General features: G+C 40.6%; 1 protein-coding gene across 6 annotated transcripts in view; it reads right to left on the minus strand.

Annotated features, from left to right (window-relative positions):
- AIG1 (androgen induced 1) overlaps positions 1-21,645 on the minus strand; it is a 121,906-nt gene that overhangs the window by 3,959 nt on the left and 96,302 nt on the right. For 4 of the 6 annotated variants that reach the window (XM_064649290.1, XM_064649289.1, XM_064649288.1 and 1 more), the window contains one exon: positions 9,420-9,535. The exons of the other annotated variants lie outside the window; for them this stretch is intronic. In XM_064649290.1, the coding sequence (XP_064505360.1) occupies positions 9,420-9,535 (116 nt within the window). The remainder of the gene's footprint in view (positions 1-9,419; positions 9,536-21,645) is intronic. 6 annotated transcript variants of the gene reach the window in all.

The raw sequence follows: 21,645 nt of genomic DNA on the forward strand, positions 1-21,645 counted from the left end.
TGAAAGGCCTGCAAGTTGCAACTGAACTGGAGCATCTGGATGACATCCACCCAGAACAGACATCACAGATGATGAAACTATGACTGATTTCCCACATCCTTACTGCTTTGCTTTAAATTTATTATGAGCAGTTGGCCAGTTTTTATTTCTGATGCAGGCAGGTATTTCCTTGCTGCATTTATATTTGTGAGGAAACCCCTGTTTTGAGCCAAAGCCGGAAACTGCAGCAGCCTCTGTTCCAGGCAGGTTCTTTATCCTAAGAACATTCAGGGTTCTACAAGCTCTCCTACACAGATCAACACTCCCTACTTTCGGCAGCAGCCTATTTTCATTTCACACACATTTATATGTTTCTGATGCTTCTCCTCACTACACATGGCAAATGCATCAGTTTTTGCGTTTGCCAGAAATATGTGGTTCAGCTTCTCTTTGAGAGAATAATTTCTTTAGCAAATGTCTTTTGGATTGCTCCTCTTTCAGTTACCTGGTACCATTTGGAATCTAATAATTTTTCTCTAGGTAGGATAAACATTTTTTTAAAAAAAACCAAACCAAAACCCACCTACAAAAGTGCTGCCCAGCTCCAGAATCAATTACTCCACAGTAAAGAAAAAGTATTGATGGGGGTTTGCAGGTGACACAGATTTTTAGCATTCAGCTACAGAGAAGATTGTTGGTACACTAATCCAATAGACACTGTCAGCTTTACTGCAGTGCATCCTGAAGCAGCACTTCAGGTATGTGGTTTTGCTGTGTGTGACTGTAGTGAACACCTGTACCCTCTGATGTAGTAGCTTTTGTGTTGAGATCTGACATGGTGAGTGATGAAGTCAGAGGGAGCAGAGCGAGTCCATATGCTCCAGTAGGTGCAAGTTAAGAAAAGCAAATACTGGCAAACAACTGAGGAAACATCACAGAAGCTAACTGGGTAAAGTGCTCAGTGGAGACAGGCTGGGGCTCTGCTGGGCTCTCTTCAAGAATGTAAATCTCTTCCTTTCTGACCTGGAAATTTGAGAGAGAAGCTCGCAGTGAAGCACAGCTGGAGCATCTGCAATCCCCATTACAGAAGGGGATTTCCATGTCCATATGATTTGCTTCACTTGCTGGTATTTCTATTTGTTTAAGAAAGATTTTTGATCACTAGATCAGCAGTCGTAGGTTCCTAAAGGGCAGAGATACAGAAGTCCACTCAAAACTGAAATAAAATTCTGTCACAGAGAGAGTATGGAATCCCTATTAAAGGATTCTCCATCACCCTTGAAATGTACATGCTTGTCATAGCTTCCCTCCTCCTTGGAAAAGCTTTTATTACAGCCAAATCCTTAACAGTTAGACACTTCACATAGGAAATTACACGTGTCAGTAAATTAATCTGCACGATCTAAATGCAGATGAAAACCCCTTTCTCCAAATCAGTTCACATATGGAAAATTATCTCTGTACTTTACAGTTATTTTCCCCAATATTCTTCTGTGACAGAATTAATCCGACAAGATTAAGATTATCTATGAAAAAATAAAGTGTTCCTGCGTAACTCATGGTAACAAGGGACACCATGTTCCATGATCAAAGAAAAAGATGAGACAGTTGGGTAGAGGGCAATGAGCTGTCCCCTACTATGAGGCTGGCTTAGTGGGGGAATGTCTATTATCACCTAACAGTTTTCAGTTTCATTTGCTTTTGTTTTATGATCATTCTGTGAAAAACAAGCTCCAAAGACAAAGACTGAAAAAGAGCCGGTCTTGTTTTTCACTTATTTTCTCTGGTGTGATGAAACTGCCCAGTGCTATAAAGCACCTTTACAGAGAGACATTTCAAAGCACCTTCTAAATTGCAGCTATATAGCCAACTTCACAAAACAAGTAGAAGTGGCATTTACTAGAATGCATTTATGCTCGAAAGAGGAAATCTTCTCTAAATCCAACCAATGAGTCACTGATGAGCTCCTGAATGTCAGCAATCTTTGGTTAGTTCAGAGTTTTTGAGTATAGCTCACGCACTCTGCTCCCTGCTGCCCAGCACAGGAGCCCCTTCCCTGCGTGGTGACAATGCTCCTGAGTACAGTGTTGCTATTGTATGCCTGTCCCTGGTGCAGTCACACTGTAGGAACTCCTGCTTTGAGTACAAGAGGTACCGAGCATCACTTTGGAGACAATAGTCACAAAACCACCTGATCAGCCACCTGATCTTTCCTAAAATGAACTGCAACATGCCGCTCCCTACATTGGGATGGAGTAATATTATCTTCTCTCCAGTGAGCAGTGACACACTGACTACTCCTGCATTGTCTATACTACAAATAGGAGCAGTAAAGGGACGACTGCTGCCATGGAAACCTCACCTGATGGCCTTTCTTAGTTCCTGCTAGAATACAAGCCATCTCAAGGCTGCACAATAAAGGGCTGATCAACCATTTGCCTAAAGCTTCCACACAAGATTGCTGATTACTAATGCTGATGAATGCCTTCAATGTTGCAGTTCTAGTAGTCATTATTCCTGTCCAACCTCATTATTAGTTAAACACAGGGAAGCATGCATTAAGATTTACTTAGGAGTGCAAATCTAGATCCATTTGAAGACCTTGTTATTGAACACATATAAAAAATGGACCGTTTAGATAAAAATAAACTGAGGAGCAAAAGTTTAAGCAAAAACTGGACTAGCTACTTTTGAGAAGATAAAATTAACTTGAACCTCCCTGTGATTTGGTACTGTAGCAGCCCATGTAGACATAACCATGTGTTTCCAAATATGAACATGTTACAGGTCATCGAGCTCATTCAGACATTTGTTAGAAACAGTAAAAGGAGAAGGAATGGAAATATTCACACATTGTATTCAAATTAAAATGCCTGTTAAAAAAAGTGGTGATTTTCAGAAATTTCCAACCAGTTGGTGTAGAAATCAGAAAAAGCTATTTGAAAATGCACAATATTGCTTCTTTTTAACAAATCTGTCAAAAAATCTGACTTTGTAGCTGGTTTTCACTTACTATACAGTGAGATGTTGTATATCTCTCCTATCAAAGCAATCAGGAGAAAATTAAAACTATGCAGAGAAGATACATATACATTTCTTCTCTGGCTATAGCTCTTTTTTTAATGAAGAAAACTACTCTACCTGTCACTTTAAGTAATGCAGCTGTTACAACAGCATGTGTAAAACCTTAGTCCTGGTAGAATCAAGTTCACCATGTGGATATAAAGGCAGATAACCATGACACCCCATAGATTTTTCAATAGGACACATGTTGCAGAAAATGGTTGCCCCTTCATAATAGTTGCTCTCAAGCATCACAGCTCGTCAGCATTTTGTGGTCTGGACTATAAGAGAGTCTCCAACCATTTCCTGCCCAATTTGAGTCCTTCATCATAGTCTGCAGCCATCAACAATCAGTACTATGTGTTCTGGAAACAAGGACTGTCAGGTAAGGGGCTGTGTAACTTTTCAAGAGCAATTGATGAGAGGACACAGAATAATAATGCATGACATAAAACGTCTGAAGAGCTGCCAATTCTCTTCCTCGTAACAGAAGAATCCTCTCAACAGAACTCAGAGACAAGAAATTCAAATATGATAATGGAAATAACTCTCTGAATGATACCTGGAATGCTCTGGAATAATACCTCTGGAATGCTCTAGCCTGTCTTTCAGTGAGACATCACTGAAATAAAGACATTCAAAACAGTTTTGAAGTATACAAGTCTGGAAGTCTACTTAGTCCACTCCTTTTCTCTAGGCCACATCATGCAACTCTAGCAAGTCTCAGAAGTCTGGAAACTGTACAAGCAATAAGAACACGTACAGTTATGCCTAGAGTTCAAAGTGTATGAAGTATATAAACCACCAAGACTAAAGGATCCAAGCATCTACTTTTTGACATAAGTTTTGGAAGAAAACTTCCCTTGCAGGCTGGTTGTTTCATAATGGCCTGCTAAAATCTCCTGAAGCATCTGACATTAGCTATAGCTGGAGCCTGGATACATGACTACTGTGATTTACTATGGCAGTTCCTTTCTGGTTACTTCTTGCAGCAGCAAATCCTTTTCCAGATTTTCAGTGCTCTTCATATTTCCAGTGACTGGCACAAAGGAAGGCTGAATCTTTGGACCCAGACAAATCCTAGACCAGTTCTCATTGTGGCTACTCTTTAGCAAACAACAGAATATGGGCATTTTCTACACCTTTATTCCATGATCTTTTCTAGCAAAATTCTTTTCCTTCTCCACAAAAAGTGAGAACTTTACCCGGAGCTATTAAACTGTGGAATGCCTTCCAAAGGAGTTGATGGGCTTACAGCAGCTGAGTCACTCAAAACTTGAACAAACAAATAATTTGTGGTTACAGAGTAGGACCAATCCTGCGCTTTCAAGGACCGGAGCACAATGACCCACACCAAATTTGTTCTGCTTTTGGTTTCTAATACTGATTGATGTGAGGCACATTTTCATAAACCCCCACAAAAACACAGGGTAGCTTGTTCTGCATTTAATTAGAATTCTTAAGATCTCAGCCACATTAAGATTCTGGGCTTCTTACAACAATGGCCAGCCAGGCCTAAATCACCTACGCCAGGAATGTACATAGCTTAGAAATTTTAAAGACTAAAAAATAAGTTCAATATACAGTCATCATTTAGGAAATAACAACAATCATCCCCTCTTCTTCCATTTTCTTAACGCCGAATTCTTCACCATTGATCTGAGTGGTGCTGAACAATACATGGTCATACAACTGTGCTACTGCTTTGGAGTGGCTTATGCAGTCAGAAGAAGACAAGCCCTGGAAAACCGCAGTTCAAATAATGTCACATGAGAAACATACTTGGCATGACATAGTGCTGGCATCCTCTGGGAAGAACAAAGCTTAGCAGAAATTTGTGTTTATGTACAGGTAGCTAGAATGACAGAAACTTAGCAGATTCACTGCAAAGTGTTGTCATCTCTGGAAGTCATCTATTTTGATAAATAATTTTTCATTTTAAATATAGTAGTGGTTGCTATGCCTTCTTGAGGTATATTTTAAGGAGCTGCACAAATGAGAACATATTACCCATGCATGTCATCTGTGATTGTACTGTTGCTTTGACTGAAACATTTGAGAATGTGGAGGTGAAGCGGAGCCAGAAAGTAACAGTCCATAATGGCTATATCAGACCTAACAGGTCCATACAGCCTTTTCTCACAGAAGAAAGCATTTCTGTACTCCCACCCTCCTTCTGGGTCAGCTACAGAGGACACTTATCTTCTCCTGGCCTATTTCTGTTGCTTCTGTTCCTTCCTACTCTTTCCTGTTCTGGGCAGCTCTGGCTCCAACTCTTTTCTCCTCCTCTGCATTGTCTCATCTATCACCCACCTCTACATCAGCCTTCCACTCTCACTTCAAAGTCTCTCTCCCTCTCTCCCTCTCCCAGCATTCCCCACTTACTTGCATGATCTCAACTTTGAAGCCGCTGACCTGTGAGCTGCACATTTCCTTACTCATTTCTTGTTTAACCCATAATTCTAGTTCATCACTTTTACTTGGCCCCAGGACTTTTTATTGTTTTTTTCTCTAATCATTGATTCTCTAATCTCTATTGAGCTTCTGTTCTCAGTGCTCACTTCCAAAAGCATGCATGACCATCTCTCTACATGCAGACCTTAGCAAAGCGATGTTGTGTCTCTCCTACACCATCAGCACCAGCAACCTCAAAAACCCTCTGCTTTCTCAATCATGCTCTTCTTTTATCGATAGGACTGTCAATTCTCACCAGCTTCACTCTCTAACTCTCCACCCCTCTCTTCTGAATGTCAAGGTTTGTCCTAGCAGTCTGCGCCAACATCTGCTCTTTCTGATCTTCCTCTCCCTTCTATGGAGAATTGCTAGTGGAAATCCTACAGCAAGGCTAACAGAATCAATCTCAAATTCACTCCAAATCCTCAGCATACATTCTTTTCTTAAATTCATTCAAGAAGAACTCAGCAAATTACCTCATCTAAATCTTCACCCTCAGCAAATCTACAGAACCCTCTTGAAGCCACTTCAAGAGAAACTTTATATTCAGATGAAAGTTTAAAATATCTTTAAATAGATTTATCAAAGAATGAAAGAATTAATCAAGTCCAAGCTTGGCACATGTGGAGGCAGATCCTAGTGGATTTGAGTTAGCAACAAGAGAGCAGAACAAGTCTTTTGCTCCCAAACATATAGCTCAGCACAACTAGAGTGGCAGAGTCAGGATCTTAGGGTCTGTTCTTTTGACATCCTAAAGTGCTCAAAAGCAGAGGGAAAAACATCTTAAATAAACGTATTTGTCTCAGTTTATTTTAGGGACATATTAGGTCATTCTTGTTACAAGGAGCAATACATTTCTGGCTCTTTTCTGTTCCTTGACAACCACTCCATACATCCATTGGCAGTATTTTCTGGTAGTATTGGCAAGCGCTTCGGTTTTCTTAGCACTGTCTAGATTTAACAATTCAATACAAGCTGTGACTTTCAAGCCATGCTAAATAAAGCCAATAGGCCTTTCCTATCTTGTCCCATGGCCTTGATCCTGAAAGTCCATGTATGGTCTGCAACAGGCAACGCATGTCTGTGAATGCATGGCCTGAGTACAGCTCCTTAAGAGCATGGGAGAGCTCCCTCTCACAGAGAGTGCATGAGCTAAGTGTGCCTACTCAAATACTCTCTGACTGCAAAAAATTAGAAAGAAAAACAGGAAAAGGTTTTACTCTTCAAGAAAGGATGTTTCTCGGATAACAAGTCTCTGAATCATGCTCAGGAGATGCTAAGTTATTTAGCTATGTTCTTCCAGTTTCGGTGTTTCTATTCAGAATTGTTTGCCTGTTTTCTCGTTTACCAAATATATATAAAAAAGCTTGCTATTCCACCGCCTTTTTCATACGAGAAAGATTCAGTCACATATGAAATAACAAGCTCTGCTCTACTTGGAGTTGAAAAAAATGCATTCACAGAATCAGTCCAAAACAATATCCTGCTGTATGTTCCTTTACAGGACAAAATGCAACACGATACATAAAACGTAGCATGGTAAGAAGGTTTCAGCTGAGGTGGGAAGAGAGTTCAAAACTCAAGAGCAAAACATAGAGGATATCTGATTAGCAACTGTCTTTTGCTGAGAGCTGCAGTGAAAACACTTCTGCTGAGGGAAAAAATGACATAGGGAAAAAGACAAATTCTCAAGTGGCAGATCCCTAACTTCTAGTTAAAACAACATAAACTGAGAATTAAGCCCCAGCAGAGGACCCATGGACAACCATAGGTACAAAGGAAGGAAGTTCTACCAGGCTGTATGTAACTATGTCATTTGCAGGTGTAGTCTTATTGTAATACCCTTGTGCTAACCTTGAGGGTTCTGCCAACACGGGAGGCAAATCTGAATTAAGCAATTCCAAGCCCTCTGAGCGATTAAGGTCTCTACTTCAATCTGGTCACTTGGCAGCAGAAAGACAGTGAACCACAGCTGTGAAAGGTAGGCACACCCCGAGTGAGAAGGATAAAAACCCCCTTACTCTTCATACTTTCTGGTAGATTTTTCCGACCTGTGAATGTGATATAACATATCCATATAATCAAGCCAAGGTTTGGTTTGCAGATAGAAGATAGAGTCTTCTGCACCTGCAGGCTGAATTCATACAGAACTTGCAAATGATGGCACAGTGTAGCTTGTGTCTGCCTCCGCTCTCCCCCAAATACCTCCTTTCTTAACAGTCAAAGGAGAAATGGGATGTAAGTGAAGAATTTAGCAGGATAACCTTTAGGCTGTATAAGCAATTGTCTCAGGCCATTTATACAGAAATCACAACTTGGAAAAAGATGAATTACTTGAAAGTAGCCTTACCTATTTTTAAAATAATACTTGTGTAAGCAAAACCAATAAACAGCAAAAGCAAAGGATCATAGACTGTGATTGGGTATCTGCGTAGTAGTTTATTTCTGAATGCAGAATCATCTTCTCCTGCTTTACTAGTCCTACAATTTCCTTTTACCTTGTACTTGTAGCTGCAGGATGCAGATGCACTGTAGTAGGCAGAATCAAGCTATATGAGTACCACACTGATACTGTAACAGATTCTTAAAAGATTTTAAGACGCCTCTGGTTTTATTTCACTTGTAGAAATGGATTGTTTCAATTTTATATTCTTATTAAATACTATTTCATGTGTCTATTTAGATGATTTTGAGAAAACAGGAGTTGCCATAGGAGGTCAGATCACAGGTACAGTAACTCTGCCAACCTGTCTCCAGGCACCATCAGAGGAAGGTCGAGAAATATCACAGCTAAACATTACTATATATGGGTTAAAAACATAATAACTTTTTCCTGCAGGAATAATAATGTGCCTTTTTGCATGAGGCTGCCCTTATCTTCCAATTACAAATATTATTCTTTTTTAAGAAGGGTATGTACGTTTGTAAAAGCAAATGGCAGAATGTGACTGTTGTCCTGAGACACAACATCCCACCACTTCAGCTGGATTATTAGCATTTTATGATCACTCGGTGTGCATGGATGTCTATGAATAATGATCTCTCTCTCTCTCTCTGGACTGAAGGGACAAAGTGCATAGTTGAAGTAATATGATAGTACTGCCTTGAGCCCATGTTCCTCTCACATTAGTTTTATCTCACTTGATTGGTGGAAATTTTGGAAAATATCTTCTTAGCTGAGAGGGCTGTTATGAGGTGAGAAGAAAGAACATGAGAAGTAAACGAGGGTCATGAATATTTGCAGAAAGGATAAAGGATGGATCATATCAAAGGAGCAATGTAAATAAAACAAAGGTTTAGTGAAAAATAAAATGCTAGGATCACCAAAGTATATTAACTCTGTCATGCAAGACAGATGCTTGATTAAAAAGTGCCAAAAGACTTAATTTAATGTTGTATAAGAAAGATAATTTCTGTTTTAGTTTAATTTTTCACAAATATTTTCTTTTCTTAAAACAAATTTTAGAGTGTTTGGATTACTGACTTATTCTGTAATCAATTTTACAGAAAGAATTTATGAACTAGTAAAGAAAAAAGAGCGTTCTATCTTTTCTGTTGATGCTTAAATACTGATGCAGGAAATCATTTGCCTATTCTCAATTTTATGTGATAGAACAAAAACCCTAAGCAATAAAACTAAGGTCCAAGAAAAACATTTAGCCTGAAAAAAGGTTGAAAAATGTACCCTTGGAAAGACCACTGCTTACATGGGATTGTTCAACAAATTCCTGTTGTGTGAGGTTTGGCATATACTTTCTAAAAATATAAGCATCTGGGGAAACCAGACAAAGCCCAGGTCTTGGACCAAACGAGGCATGCAGCGTGAATCTGTTAGTGATTATATCCATAATGAAATATGTGCCCAAATTTAGCAGTACAAAACCCCCAATACAATGTGAAAACACAGCATGTACAGCCCTTACCATAAAATATAGCCAACAGCGAAGGTGCACACTGCAGCCAGTCCACAGCTCCTGCTGGGATACTGATGATGTGTTGTTCTCATCTCGATTAATACAAAGGGCAAAACTGTTGTGTGCTGGAAAAAAACCAAAACATTGGGGGAAAACAGGTGATACAAATGGTTCTCACTGTATTTCCATTTCAATTCTATAATAAGAAACTTAATCACAGAAGTCTGAAGACAATTCTTTATGGTTAGAAGGACAAGGTAAAATGACTCTATAAAGCTGATCAATAACCCAAACAATATCATCTCTAAAATTGTTCGAGAGAGCAGAGGAAAACTGAGTAAGCAGAATGTGCTTTTCCTTTTGTCCGGGAATCCAAGACAGACAGTGAGTGAAAAAAGGATGCGGCACAAGGGGACATGGGTCCCAATCCCACTCTGGTCTTACAGTTATCTGTGATCTTTGCCATGTCACTTCAGTTATTTTGACCACTGAAGTTAGGAGACAATGCATCTGATTTCCAGATACTAAATACAAACAATGCCAAATGAATGAATATAAATGGAGGTGTTTAATGCTTCTGAGAATTAGGTTTAAGTGCATCTCAATCTGGGGACTTGAAAACAGGTGATGTATTTTCAAGTGATAGCCTCAGGACCTCTCTTCCTCCATCTGCAAGACAGGACCAATTATCTTCAGAAAGGTGTTGTGAATTTTAATTTGGTACTTGTTGTGCAAAATAATTTAGATTCCCAAATGAAACATATGAAAGCCAAAACCATAAAAACCATTTTCAGCCGCTTGTCTTTATTTAGCTGTGAAACTCCTTATTTTGTCATTTTCCCATACACATTTCCTACACTGCCCCTTCTGAGAAGGCCTGTTCATCCAATTAATGTCAGCAGCATGAAAAACTGCATCCAGCCTGCCCCCAACACTCCATGTCTACATTTCAGAGTGCTGGCAGGCATGAAAATATACATAAGTGAATAACAAATGTGCCAAGAAATAAGCCCCACCATTCCTGAATATACAGCTCACGTAGGACCAGCATTGTTGGTGATTCCAGAAACATAGCCTGCCTTGCCACCATGGGGCCAAGTTATTGCTGGTGTCTTAAGGGAATTACTTCTGTTGAGAGCTTGGCTCTGGGGCTTGGTATGACTGTGACTGTGAACTGACCTGCTCAGACCACAGAAAGGTCTGCAGGTTTAAGGATTGCAAGGGTAGACTAGGTCCTAAACCAGGTTCAATCCTTCCCTCAGTACTTGATCACCAACTGAAAAAGAAAGTTATGGCATACACTGGCCACATTCTGCCATCAGATGCACACATGTAGTTCTGTGGGAAGCCGGAGGGGCAGATTGGTAAATCTGTAATAATTACAATGTAAACCCACACTAACTTTCACCAATGTGCAGACAGGACAGGCACGGAGTAGAAATACCCTTGCGTGGATAACAGGTTCAAATGAGAGGAAACAGAATGGAGTCTGAGCCTTTAACAACTGCAGAGAACAACTGTTTGAATGGGAAATTATAAGATAATGGAAATGTTCTTGCTGAGAGATACAAAATAATTTGAATTGGATAACTGCTCTGATTTTTGAGGCATTAGTAATTAATGAGTAGCATTTGGAGAATGTCAGGTGGATAATACAGCAGTTAGGGGAGCTTTCAATTTCATCTTTTAACAACTTGTTCCACCCCCATCCCTATAAACAGCATGAATCAGCATCAAGGGAATGCAAAGATGTTTTATATGTGGTCTGCTATAAAGGTGGCCACTATTAGATGAGAGGTCTATAAACTGGGGAGGACCTTCAGAGTCTGTTAACAGGGACTAACAGCAAAGCAAGCTCTGGAGATTCACCTGTCTTGCATCTGTATGGAAAAGGTCCCCAGGCAGAGATCGGTACCTCACTCTGCAGAGCCCCAAAGCAGGGTAGATGGAGGCTGTGCAGATGCCTCCTGCCCTGCATCCATAACTTCTTCAAGGAAAAAGCCAAAGGGCAACAAAGACTATTATCTCCAAATCTCAGCCTTGATAATCCTTGTGTGATCCAGTCACTTAGTTTTAATTCTTCACTATATCAATGATGGTTACAGACCTCGTGAACTCCATTTCTCAACAGAAATGTTTACCACTTTAGATACTGCTTGCTGATGAGTTCTTCATTGATGATAACAACTCAACAGCTTGCCAATTAAAAAGTAGTTAAAATAATTTTAGCAATCAACCCTCAATCTAGAATAGTCTTCTCCTTTCTCTCTTCCCAGTTTCTGTGGTTGTATAATAAAATAGGTTATTATTTTCCTAAATTCTGACTTCTGTTCTTTTCTAGAGGTAAGGGATGGAGGAAAAGAGGATAATGAACTGTATCAGTAGAGAGTTTGTACACAAAATCCTGTTAAAAGTACAGTGCAATTAAAAGAGTAAGGAGAAAATCACAGATGTGTCTTTAATCTCAGTTTGTTAGAGCGAATGTCGATGCTATGTGCAAACACTGCAGTTTTACAAATACAGAGTATGAACCTTGGTTTAAAATGTTCTAGGGAAAGTGTCACTCTAAAAAGCAGTTTCAGATCCTTTACCAAATTACAAACAAGATAAAATTTCCCTTTTCTACATTTCAGTCCCTCTGAAAACCCTGATTTAAAAACCATGAAAATTTGTAGGCGGGGATACCTTCTGTCCAACAGTGCCAATTAAAACTCTAGACTGATGCACAGTGAAGAGGAGCAGGGGTGAAATGTGCTTGCAGTGGAATCCATCAGAGGTGGGAAAGCTGCGAGAGGCCCAAAATTTCAAATCCTCTAATACTAATAGCATTACTAATCAATGCTCTATTGATAAGACACCTTTATTATGGGCTAAGTATTTACAAGCAAAGTTGCATTTTTACCTGGATATCTTACTCTGCTCCCACTGAGATCAGCTGCTCCCATGAGACACTTTTGCCTGTATGACTACGCTGACACTAACTCAGTTGGCTACAGCCTGGTGCTAATAACACCGAGGTTGTGGGCTTGACCTCTGTATGGTCCGTTCATTTAAGAGCTCGACTTGATGATCCTTGTGGGTCCCTTCCAACTCAAGAGTATTCTGTGAAATCTGCATGTTGAGCAATGCTGTGGCCACATCAGGGAGCACCATCTCCAATCCTGGCAAAGCAACACTTGCTGCACATGCTCCCTGTGGTGACCACAGGCTCGGGATAGGCCCCAGCCCTGCCCAGGCAGCAGCAAAATGAGCTAATGAACCCTGTGGCTGGCTACCTGCCAATGTGCCCTCCCAGCCACAAATCCTTTTTTTCCTCTAGAGTGCCAAGTGATCCTCAGACCCGTTTTTAACCCCTCTGTGAAGGATCCATCTGCCAAGACCACCTTGTGAGTTGAAGTGTGGCCATAATGTGACCCATTATGTGACCACAGCACTGCTCTGCTCAGACCCTGTCACTGCCTACCCCTGTTGACAGAAAGGCAGCTTCAACAGATCGTTTTTCTAGGAAGTGCTGGTCGTGGCAGAACAGAAAGCTGCAATTTCCTCTCCATTCTGTGACCACCATATATAGCACTGCTTCCCAAGGATCCATCACCTACAAATGGTGAAGAAATCCATTCTTGCCAAATCTTCAACTGCTGGTAACAATGCATGAAAACAGAGAGAAACCAGCACAATGCACAGAGCCTGGGTGAAATGTGCAGGAAGGGTACTGTATGGAGAATCTGACCCACAAGACACTCCGGAGACTGACTCCAAAGAAGCAACCTCTGAGTGAAGCTGAATTACCACACACTGTAAAAAAAAAAAAACACCACCCTGAGATCCGCAGGTGAATTAATTCCTAGAGCCATTGTCACTGCTTCCGGAGAGAAACTCTGCTCCTTAATAACTCTTTAAAAGATATTACTAAAATATGTTCCATCTTCTACACGGTATATATGTGTCTAATGACATTTGAGACCAGAAAATCACATTATAAATAATGCAAGACATCTGTAGTGGTGGCTTGGTAAGTTGAGCTTTGATGGAGGACTGTGCTTTCCCATTTTAGGTGTGTTCTGCAACAGTTAGTTGGAAAAAAAGATTTTATGCAGATTAGGTACATTAACAATGAGTTCTATAATAGTCTTAAGGCAATTAAGTGCTCATTCTTGAAAGCCTGATTATATATTTTATCTTCCAAACAGTAAGTGCTGCTTTTTTTAACACTGGTTTCAACAGTACCTTGCTTGGCCTTTTCTCCCTCTCTCAACTGTGTTTTAAATGGAAAGTTAAAGGTTTTCAAAATGTGCTAAACTGACAGCTTTATGTATTGGCATCTTCTGTCCTTAGCACAAACAGGTAGTGCTGTCTTCCCAAGTCACCCTCCTGATCTTCAATGACTGTCCAGAACTACACTTATGACAAGGAGTTCAGTCTATAAAGGCATCTTAGGTGCCCAGTCATGCAGAAGTTCTGCAGGGATGGTTAAACTGTTCGGGGATCACATAACTTGTGATTATAATTTATTTCAACCAACAGCAGACTGTGACTCATTACTCAATTTGATCAGGTTAAAAAACTACAGGGTATAGGACATTTTAGTTCAATGGAAATACTGCGGACCTCTGAGGCCTTCAGCATGACATTCAGTCCATGTTCTTAAGAGCCAGCAAAAGCCCAGTGACAAGAAAGGAGGCCTTGCAGTTTTGATGTCCACCAACATTTTAACTGACACACTGAGAGCCTCCTGGGAGAGCTGGTGCACCCTGCAACAAGGAGATTGCAGATTGGTCTTCATCCACAGAACTTGTGCAACCCAGGACCTGAATGGCTACATCTGCCACCCAACACTGCATCCACGTCAAAGCCTCTGCCCTGGCAAGGGCAGCTGCTTCAACATCTGCTGGGGAAAGTCCCCTGCAGCACACTGCCACTGTGCCTGAGACTTACACTGGTACGAATTTGATAGAGGCCTCTTTCTTTGCACTCTGCTGTGCAAACCGCTATGTCTGCTGGCTACCTCTGCTTTCTGCCTTTTTTAATTCCTCTATAAAACTGAGTTTTCATCAGTAGGATGTTACCCTTACCTTTTTCTTCTGAACTCATAACAAGATTATGTCTTGTTAAACAGCTACTCCATGTCAGAATGAATGAAAGTGCCTGCACCTCCTTTTTCCCTCTTAGGCGTTTAGGCTGCACCTTGAGTTTAAAGCTGTTACAGAAACGACCAGCAAACTGACCTATGCCCATTCCCCTAATTTTAAAACCATTACTGGTGTGTTCACCTCAGAAACCAATACTAATAGGCCTAAAAATCCCTGCCGTTGTAGTCAGTGCCTTTTGTAGAGTAATAGCATTAATAAAGCTCCATTTTCCGTGTGCTCCTAGCAGAGTAATGCGGAGAACCTGATCAGAAACTAGTAAAACAGAGGTACAATTATGATCTACTCCTTGAGAAACTTCTGAAAAGTGAACAGCTGGCAAGAAAGTATTTATGTGTCATCTGAAGGATGATACCTTCTACCAAGGCAGCCTAATACACAAAGAGAGCAGGAGGATATCAGAGCTGGGTGCATAATAAACTGGAATCCTTTAGTGAGTCTGAGCCCTTGTGAGACTGAAAGCGCTGGTAGCACTTTTCCTCTTACAAATGAGAAATTATGACTATTAAATGAGACATGCTGATGCACAGGATGTACTCCAAGGCAGCCACAGGCAGCTCACGAATTGTTATGGTAGGTTGGAGGGAGGAAGAAGTATTGTATGATATAAACAAAGACCAATACCCTGTAATGCCACAAAACACAGTCAGCCAAAGATAATCATTTTCAATCAATATAAGAGCATAGAGTTCTTTGAAAAGAAAATTAACATTTCCTCTTTAATGTTACCCCCTCTTTTCCTCTTTTCTGTAGATAAACATAGTAGATATGGCATTTCTAAATTTAGAGGATGTGTATGACTTTATCCATGCATATCTGAGGTTGACAGCTTTGTTCTCATTTTTTTCTGACACATGCAGTATGTACTACATATTGAAATAGCAGTGACAGTCTGATCTGACCCCTATGTGTGGATTAGTGTCAGGAGGTTATATATAGGTGTTTATCTACAGAATTTCCACAGTGCCAATCACTAAAGCACTTCAGCACCTCTAAAGTGTTACTAAACATACCTTCACAGCAGCCCTGATCTGTAGGAACAGGATATCCTATCCTCACTCAAGGTCACACAGGGTAGCTATGGAGGAATGGAGAACCACATCATATTCCTCAGATCCATTCCTGGGTGTCAGCCTAAGATGAGCAAGCATATAGAGAGAAATAACAGAAACTTGGTATGAAAGCCAATCTACGCCTTCAAGTTTATAGCTCTGAGACATCTTGGACCTTTCAGCATCTATCAGTTGCTACCTTGATTGACTTTCTGTCCTGGTTCCCCTCTGTTTTTGGAGGCTTCTTCAATTGCCTCCTTCTGAGCTCTCTTGTCTCTCATCTCAGCTCCTGCTGCTCCAAGCTGCTTCACTGCAGTTCCTATCCTTAATACCTTAACCTGACATACAAAATCTTGGCCACTCGGACTTGAAACAAGGTGATGGTAGGGACCAGACACAGAGCATACGCAAAACTGTGCAAAACCAGTGCCACATTGCCAAATGGAACGGCATTGCTACATGATTATTTTCTTTAATTCTGTATAATTAATTCAATGTAACTACTTTTAGTGCTTGTCATGTATGCAGATATCATTAAACACATGCCAAGTGCAGTGTCACACAAGTCACCTCTCTCCTTTTGCTGGGATCCCTTAGCTAGGCTTTCTATCTGTTCTGTGCTGTGCCCGAACTCCTCAGTCAGCTCCTGCCAGCAGGCACTGCTTGACCCTTTGGAGACTTTCAAAATACAAGACAATCATCAAAGCCCAGGTTCTGTGCACTCAGCCAGAGCTGAGAAAACCCTGCAAACCCTAATTTACTTTCAACCTCAAGTCTATTTTTGCCATGGAATCCTGAGAAAAAACACGATACTAACAGTGTGGAAATGCACACACATAAATCCTGTGCAAGGAGCACTCAATAATCACAGCATTATGCAAAGTAACCCAAATTCCCAAATCTTCGTTCACGAAGCTTAGCCATGAATGCAAAGTAATTTTTATACATATTTTGTTCATCTTATTTGCCAGGTAAACCACCTGCCCTAGGATTTCTCAAAGTACTATCTGCAAAAAGGTTTATCTAGGCAAAGAAATATATTCTTGTGTCTTAAAATTATCCTTAAAATCAATGTTTATACACACACACACTTTTACAAGTATTAAAAAGATTTAATTTGCATGAATGAATGTTTGACTGTTTATGCAGGTCATGCTGAAAAAGTGCTTGTAAAGTCATTGAGCCTTATGCATTCCTATCATAAAAATCCCTAAAGAGAGTTTGAAGATGTATTTTAGCAATGGTTTAAAACAAGATTACTCATACGGAAAATAGTATTCCTCTCCTTGAAAAGCCAAAGGCAACTCCTTCCACACCATCAGTCTAAGGTCTCAAAAGGAGAAAATAATTTGTATCAATACATTTCCTAAATCTCTTTAACTGACTCAAAAAGTTTATCTGTACATAAATTGTATTAAATTCTAATATCTGGAAATCTCCCAGGACTAAGGCTTTCACAGAAGGACATTTTTGGCTTCATGATAGCCAAAGTATGCTCTTTCTAACCTGAAAACATTGGACTCTGAATCTGTCCCTGGTCCAGGACTAAATATTGCTTGTCCTGGGCTTTGGGCCAGTATAATTTGGGGAAAGAAATTCCACATTTGGGAAAATAAAGAAACCATTATTTGGCATTTTCTTTTTCAAGTGGTGGCTCTCTGATGCTATTCAGAAATTCAAAATCTTGGAAGTGGTTACTGAGGAGCTGGATTTATTGGGTGTTGTGCAGGTGAGGTAGCCAAAGGTCAAACTTTGGTCTATCACATGGTGACTGCAACTATCTGCAACGTGGTTCAAGCAATTTATCACACAAACATTGTCATTATCTTTTTTATTTCTTTACCCTGTACATGCAAACTCCTTTAACAAATAACTCTAGAGGACGTAACCTCCTACGCTTTTTTGTTCCCGTATTACAGAAAGCAGTAACAGACTAACATCAGCATAGTCTCACTACTGCACCCGCTAACAGACAAAACTGTCTGTCCAGTTTTGCTGGACATGCATTGCCCTGAGTTTGTGCTGGAAGGTAGAGGAAGACAGATATGCAGCCCTGCTTGTGGGTCTCCTAGAGTTTCTTCCCCTCTGCAAAGAAGGCACGTAAGCAAATAAGTCCGGGGAACATCCTGAATGAAGGTTTTCTGTCATGAAAACACACTGACATTTCCTACTTCTTTTACCCACTGTATGACATACTTTATTTTGGAGCATTATTTTGCTTCAAATGCAATTAGTTCTAAATGCTATTGTTCATCTTAAAACAATTGTAATTTTGATTGATAGTAAAAGTCTACACACCACAGTGAAAGATAGCAATGTCGGACACAGAGACATTACAAAATCTATAACCTGACCCTTTAAAACACAACTTGAACCATCAGATTTGACTTATGAGACTAGTAACAATAGTGCTTCATGCAAAAAGCATTAGGTTAATGCTGGATCAGGCAAAGTTGCCAAACACACCCTGGCATAATTAATCAAGCATATTTCAAAAACAGATCGCCTGCAAGAGGTTATTGATTTCCTGTCATGACACGTTTTCCTCATGAGGTGCTACAATGCTATGTATCTGTGATGTGCTGGCATGTATTTTTCAGTGACTAAGCCTTGATCTATCTTCCTGGATTCCTGCCACTAGTGCACTGACATCTGCAACTACTCATGTTTGACAGTCTCATGCATGAGCTATGTGGCTTCCAACTTGGATGGGATTAGTATAGGAGACTTTCTGAATACTTTAAATGTAATTGAAAGCAGATAAATACAAGGGTCTCAAGAGGGTGGCATGCTTTTTACAAATGGACATTAAATCACGTGTATACATGCTTGGACTAAGAAAGATCTCAGTATAGTTAACCAGTATAGTATGCAAGAAAGTGTTTGTCCTTGGTCATAAATACGTATGAATTCTGATAACGTCACTTCTTTATAAAATGCAAATACACTGCATGGCTTAAGTGTGGTTTAGACAAGCATGAAAAGATACACATTTGAAGAGAAGGCAGGGGGAAGAGGAACAGAACGTATTCAGAGACTGACAGGTATTCTGCCTTTCACCCATGCCTGAACTAAGGCATTCATGTCTTCTGTGAACCATCCGTGTCAAGTGATGAGAGCTGAAGACAATATACATCATGTAACTAAAGGTTATACTGTTACTGCGTCAAATATCAGTAAGTAAGAAGTGATGTTTTCTTTCAGAGCAAAATTCAACGACATTCCTTACATAGAGCACATTTCTATTTATCTGTTTTTTCTTGGAAAATGTGGACAATGATATAACACTCTGCAAACTTATTTCTGTACATATTTACTGAATACTGTAAAAAAGAAGATGCAAATAAAACTGACATTAACAGTGCTGTAAAGAGTTTATCTTTCACATTTCGTTACTTTTTAGACTCTGAACTCTGCAAACATCTTGCTTTAACACAGATAATGCAGAGCTTGATAAAAAAAAAGCCAAAAAACTTTCAGTGGGAAACAGCCTATTCTCTCTTGCTGTCAAATACCTGTTGGAGGATTACAGTGATGGGCAGTACACAAGCATCAGAAGAGAACAGTGATACTGAACATATGTAATATCAAAGGGCTCCAAGATGATCAGGTTGCAGTGGAGCTGTGACACCCACAGTATTAAAGCTATGGGCTTCTCTGGGTTGTCTTGCAGACTCTGGCCTGATTTTTTCTGTTCGGTTTAATGTGGAGATGTCTGTCTCTGCTTCCCTCACTTACACCTCTGTGCCCAGCCAGGCTGATCTTACTGAGCTGTCAGTGACCTGCATGGCTTTTCTATTTCAAGTGTGAGAAGGAAAGGAGAACTGGAGACGAGATGTGATTCTTCCTACCACATGGTAGCATTTTTCCTAGCAAGCAGAGGAGCAGAACAGCAGCTGTTACCATGTGTAAGGTCAGTTGTTCCTGGGACAGCAGTACGTGTGTGGCAGGGTTGCAATGGGATGAGTGGTCTCATCTCTCATACTCTGGAGAAACCTGGAGAAAGCAGGGCTTCCTACTCTGCCTGGTATCACAGCTCCTATCATGGAATAAAGTCCTCAAGGACTTCTCCTCCAGCCTTCCAGATGAGGTCTAAAGAAGTTCAAGCAAAGTATCCCTTGGTTTCCTTCACAAGACCTTGTTAAATGTGGTCTGAGCAATTCACTAGTTTGGTGATAATTATAGTACTATAATGCATTTTTTCCAGTACTAGAAATTTTATCTGTATTCCCCTATTGCCACAGGGATTCCAGACAGAACTTCCTTTGCATCACCTGTTCATAAAGCTGTACAATCAGTCATCTGTAAAGTTTTGTCACGTATTCTTCAACTGATCTGAGCTCTTCTGTGCTGTGGGACTGATGCCAGTATAAGGACTGAGGTCACCCACACATGCAAGTGGTTCATGACACTTCTTCTTTAAATGTAAGAAACACCTTTTTTTAACTGTAAAGGTGATTAAATACTGAAAGTGGTTGCTCAGAGAGGTTGTGGAGTCTCCATGCTTGGTGGTATTAAAAAACTGACAGGACACTATCCTAGGTCACTGGCTACAGCTGACTCTGCTTGAGGGGCATGTTGGACAAGACAATCTCCATAGGTGCCTTCTCACCCCATCAATCCTGTGATTCTATGGCCCTATGTCCCTAATTGCCTGGCTGTTATGGTCACTGCCTTTATATCCAGTCTTGTCAGTCCTCAGTATCTCTTGTCCCTCTCCACTCCCTGGCCAATGCTGGGTCTGTAAAAAGTTGCTGCATTTTGTACATGGTCTTTGATACCACTCCCTTGGTTCTCTGGGGTAAGAGCAGAAAAGGAAAGCTGAATCAACCTGACCTGCAGTATTTCTACCCTGTGCTTTTCTGAAGTGTCTCTTATTCACACTCTCAAGAGTATTTTCTGAATAGACCCGTAAGTCATCAGTTTTTAATTGAGGAACAGAGAGATGACAGAAAAGACCCAGTTCTACATGTCTGTCTCCTTGTTAATGGTCACATTGTGTGTGAATGTGTGTTTAAAGCAGAAGATTATGGAAATGCCTTTGAGGTGGGAATGGACTGGTCAGTCACTAGATGTATTTCGTAATGTTACCTACAACATTGTTCTGTTGCAACTAAAATACTCAGAGTGACTACAAGTGCAAGAATTGCAGAGTAAACCTTTACAAACAAGGAAGATCACTACAAATGTGTCACTGAAGAGAGATATGAGTGATTCCAAGCTGCCTGAGACTATCTGATTGACTTTATACTGGAGAATGGCTTCTGTTGGGAATGGGAAAATGCACATTTAATTAAGAGCACTCAAACTCCATAGTAGTGGTATTTTCCACTGGGATAAAGGACAAAGGATAACCCTGTTTTTAAGAGAAAGACCAAAGAACCACCTCAAGTGCATTGGGCTGCAGTGCAGATGTGGGAGCCAGCATGGTGGGCTACGTTGGCACAGCAAGCTGAGTGAGAGGAGATGTCTTCAAAAGAGCAGATTAGCTGAGAAGGGCTGGTTAGGGCCTGTCTCCACAACTGGAGCTGCAGCCACCTCAGCTGTGCTTGCTGAAAGACTCACTGGCTCAGATTTGGGTCTGCACCAAGCTAAGACAACACGGTAAGAGGAGTCCATAGTGGAGACCACAAGGATGGCAGCTACTCTCCCAGGATTGAGGAGGAGGACTGACTTAAGAGCATTGCAAAGGCATGCCAAAAGGAATAGAGACTTACCTAACACTGTTGGTTTATTCATTATGGGCTTCCTCACAGAATTTTCCCCCCACAGCAATAAGGCTGTATTTGCTTGAATGCCTTCGAGCCACTGCTAGCAAGCAGATAAGCACTGCTGCTCAGGGGCACCCACGTGTGTAATTCACTTCTGCAAGTTTCTAGGGAGAGTCTTCTGCCAGTTTTATTTTCAGCAAGAATACCTAAGCGATTGAAGCTGGCCTGTTTGACTGGCAGCAGCGCTGGGTAGAGAGGGTACATAATGCACACCCACGTCAGATCACACTCAGCATTTGTTTCTGCTTTCCTGCTGCCGTAGTGC

This window comes from Pseudopipra pipra, chromosome 3 (genome assembly GCF_036250125.1).
Source record: "Pseudopipra pipra isolate bDixPip1 chromosome 3, bDixPip1.hap1, whole genome shotgun sequence".
Taxonomy (NCBI): Eukaryota; Metazoa; Chordata; class Aves; order Passeriformes; family Pipridae; genus Pseudopipra; species Pseudopipra pipra.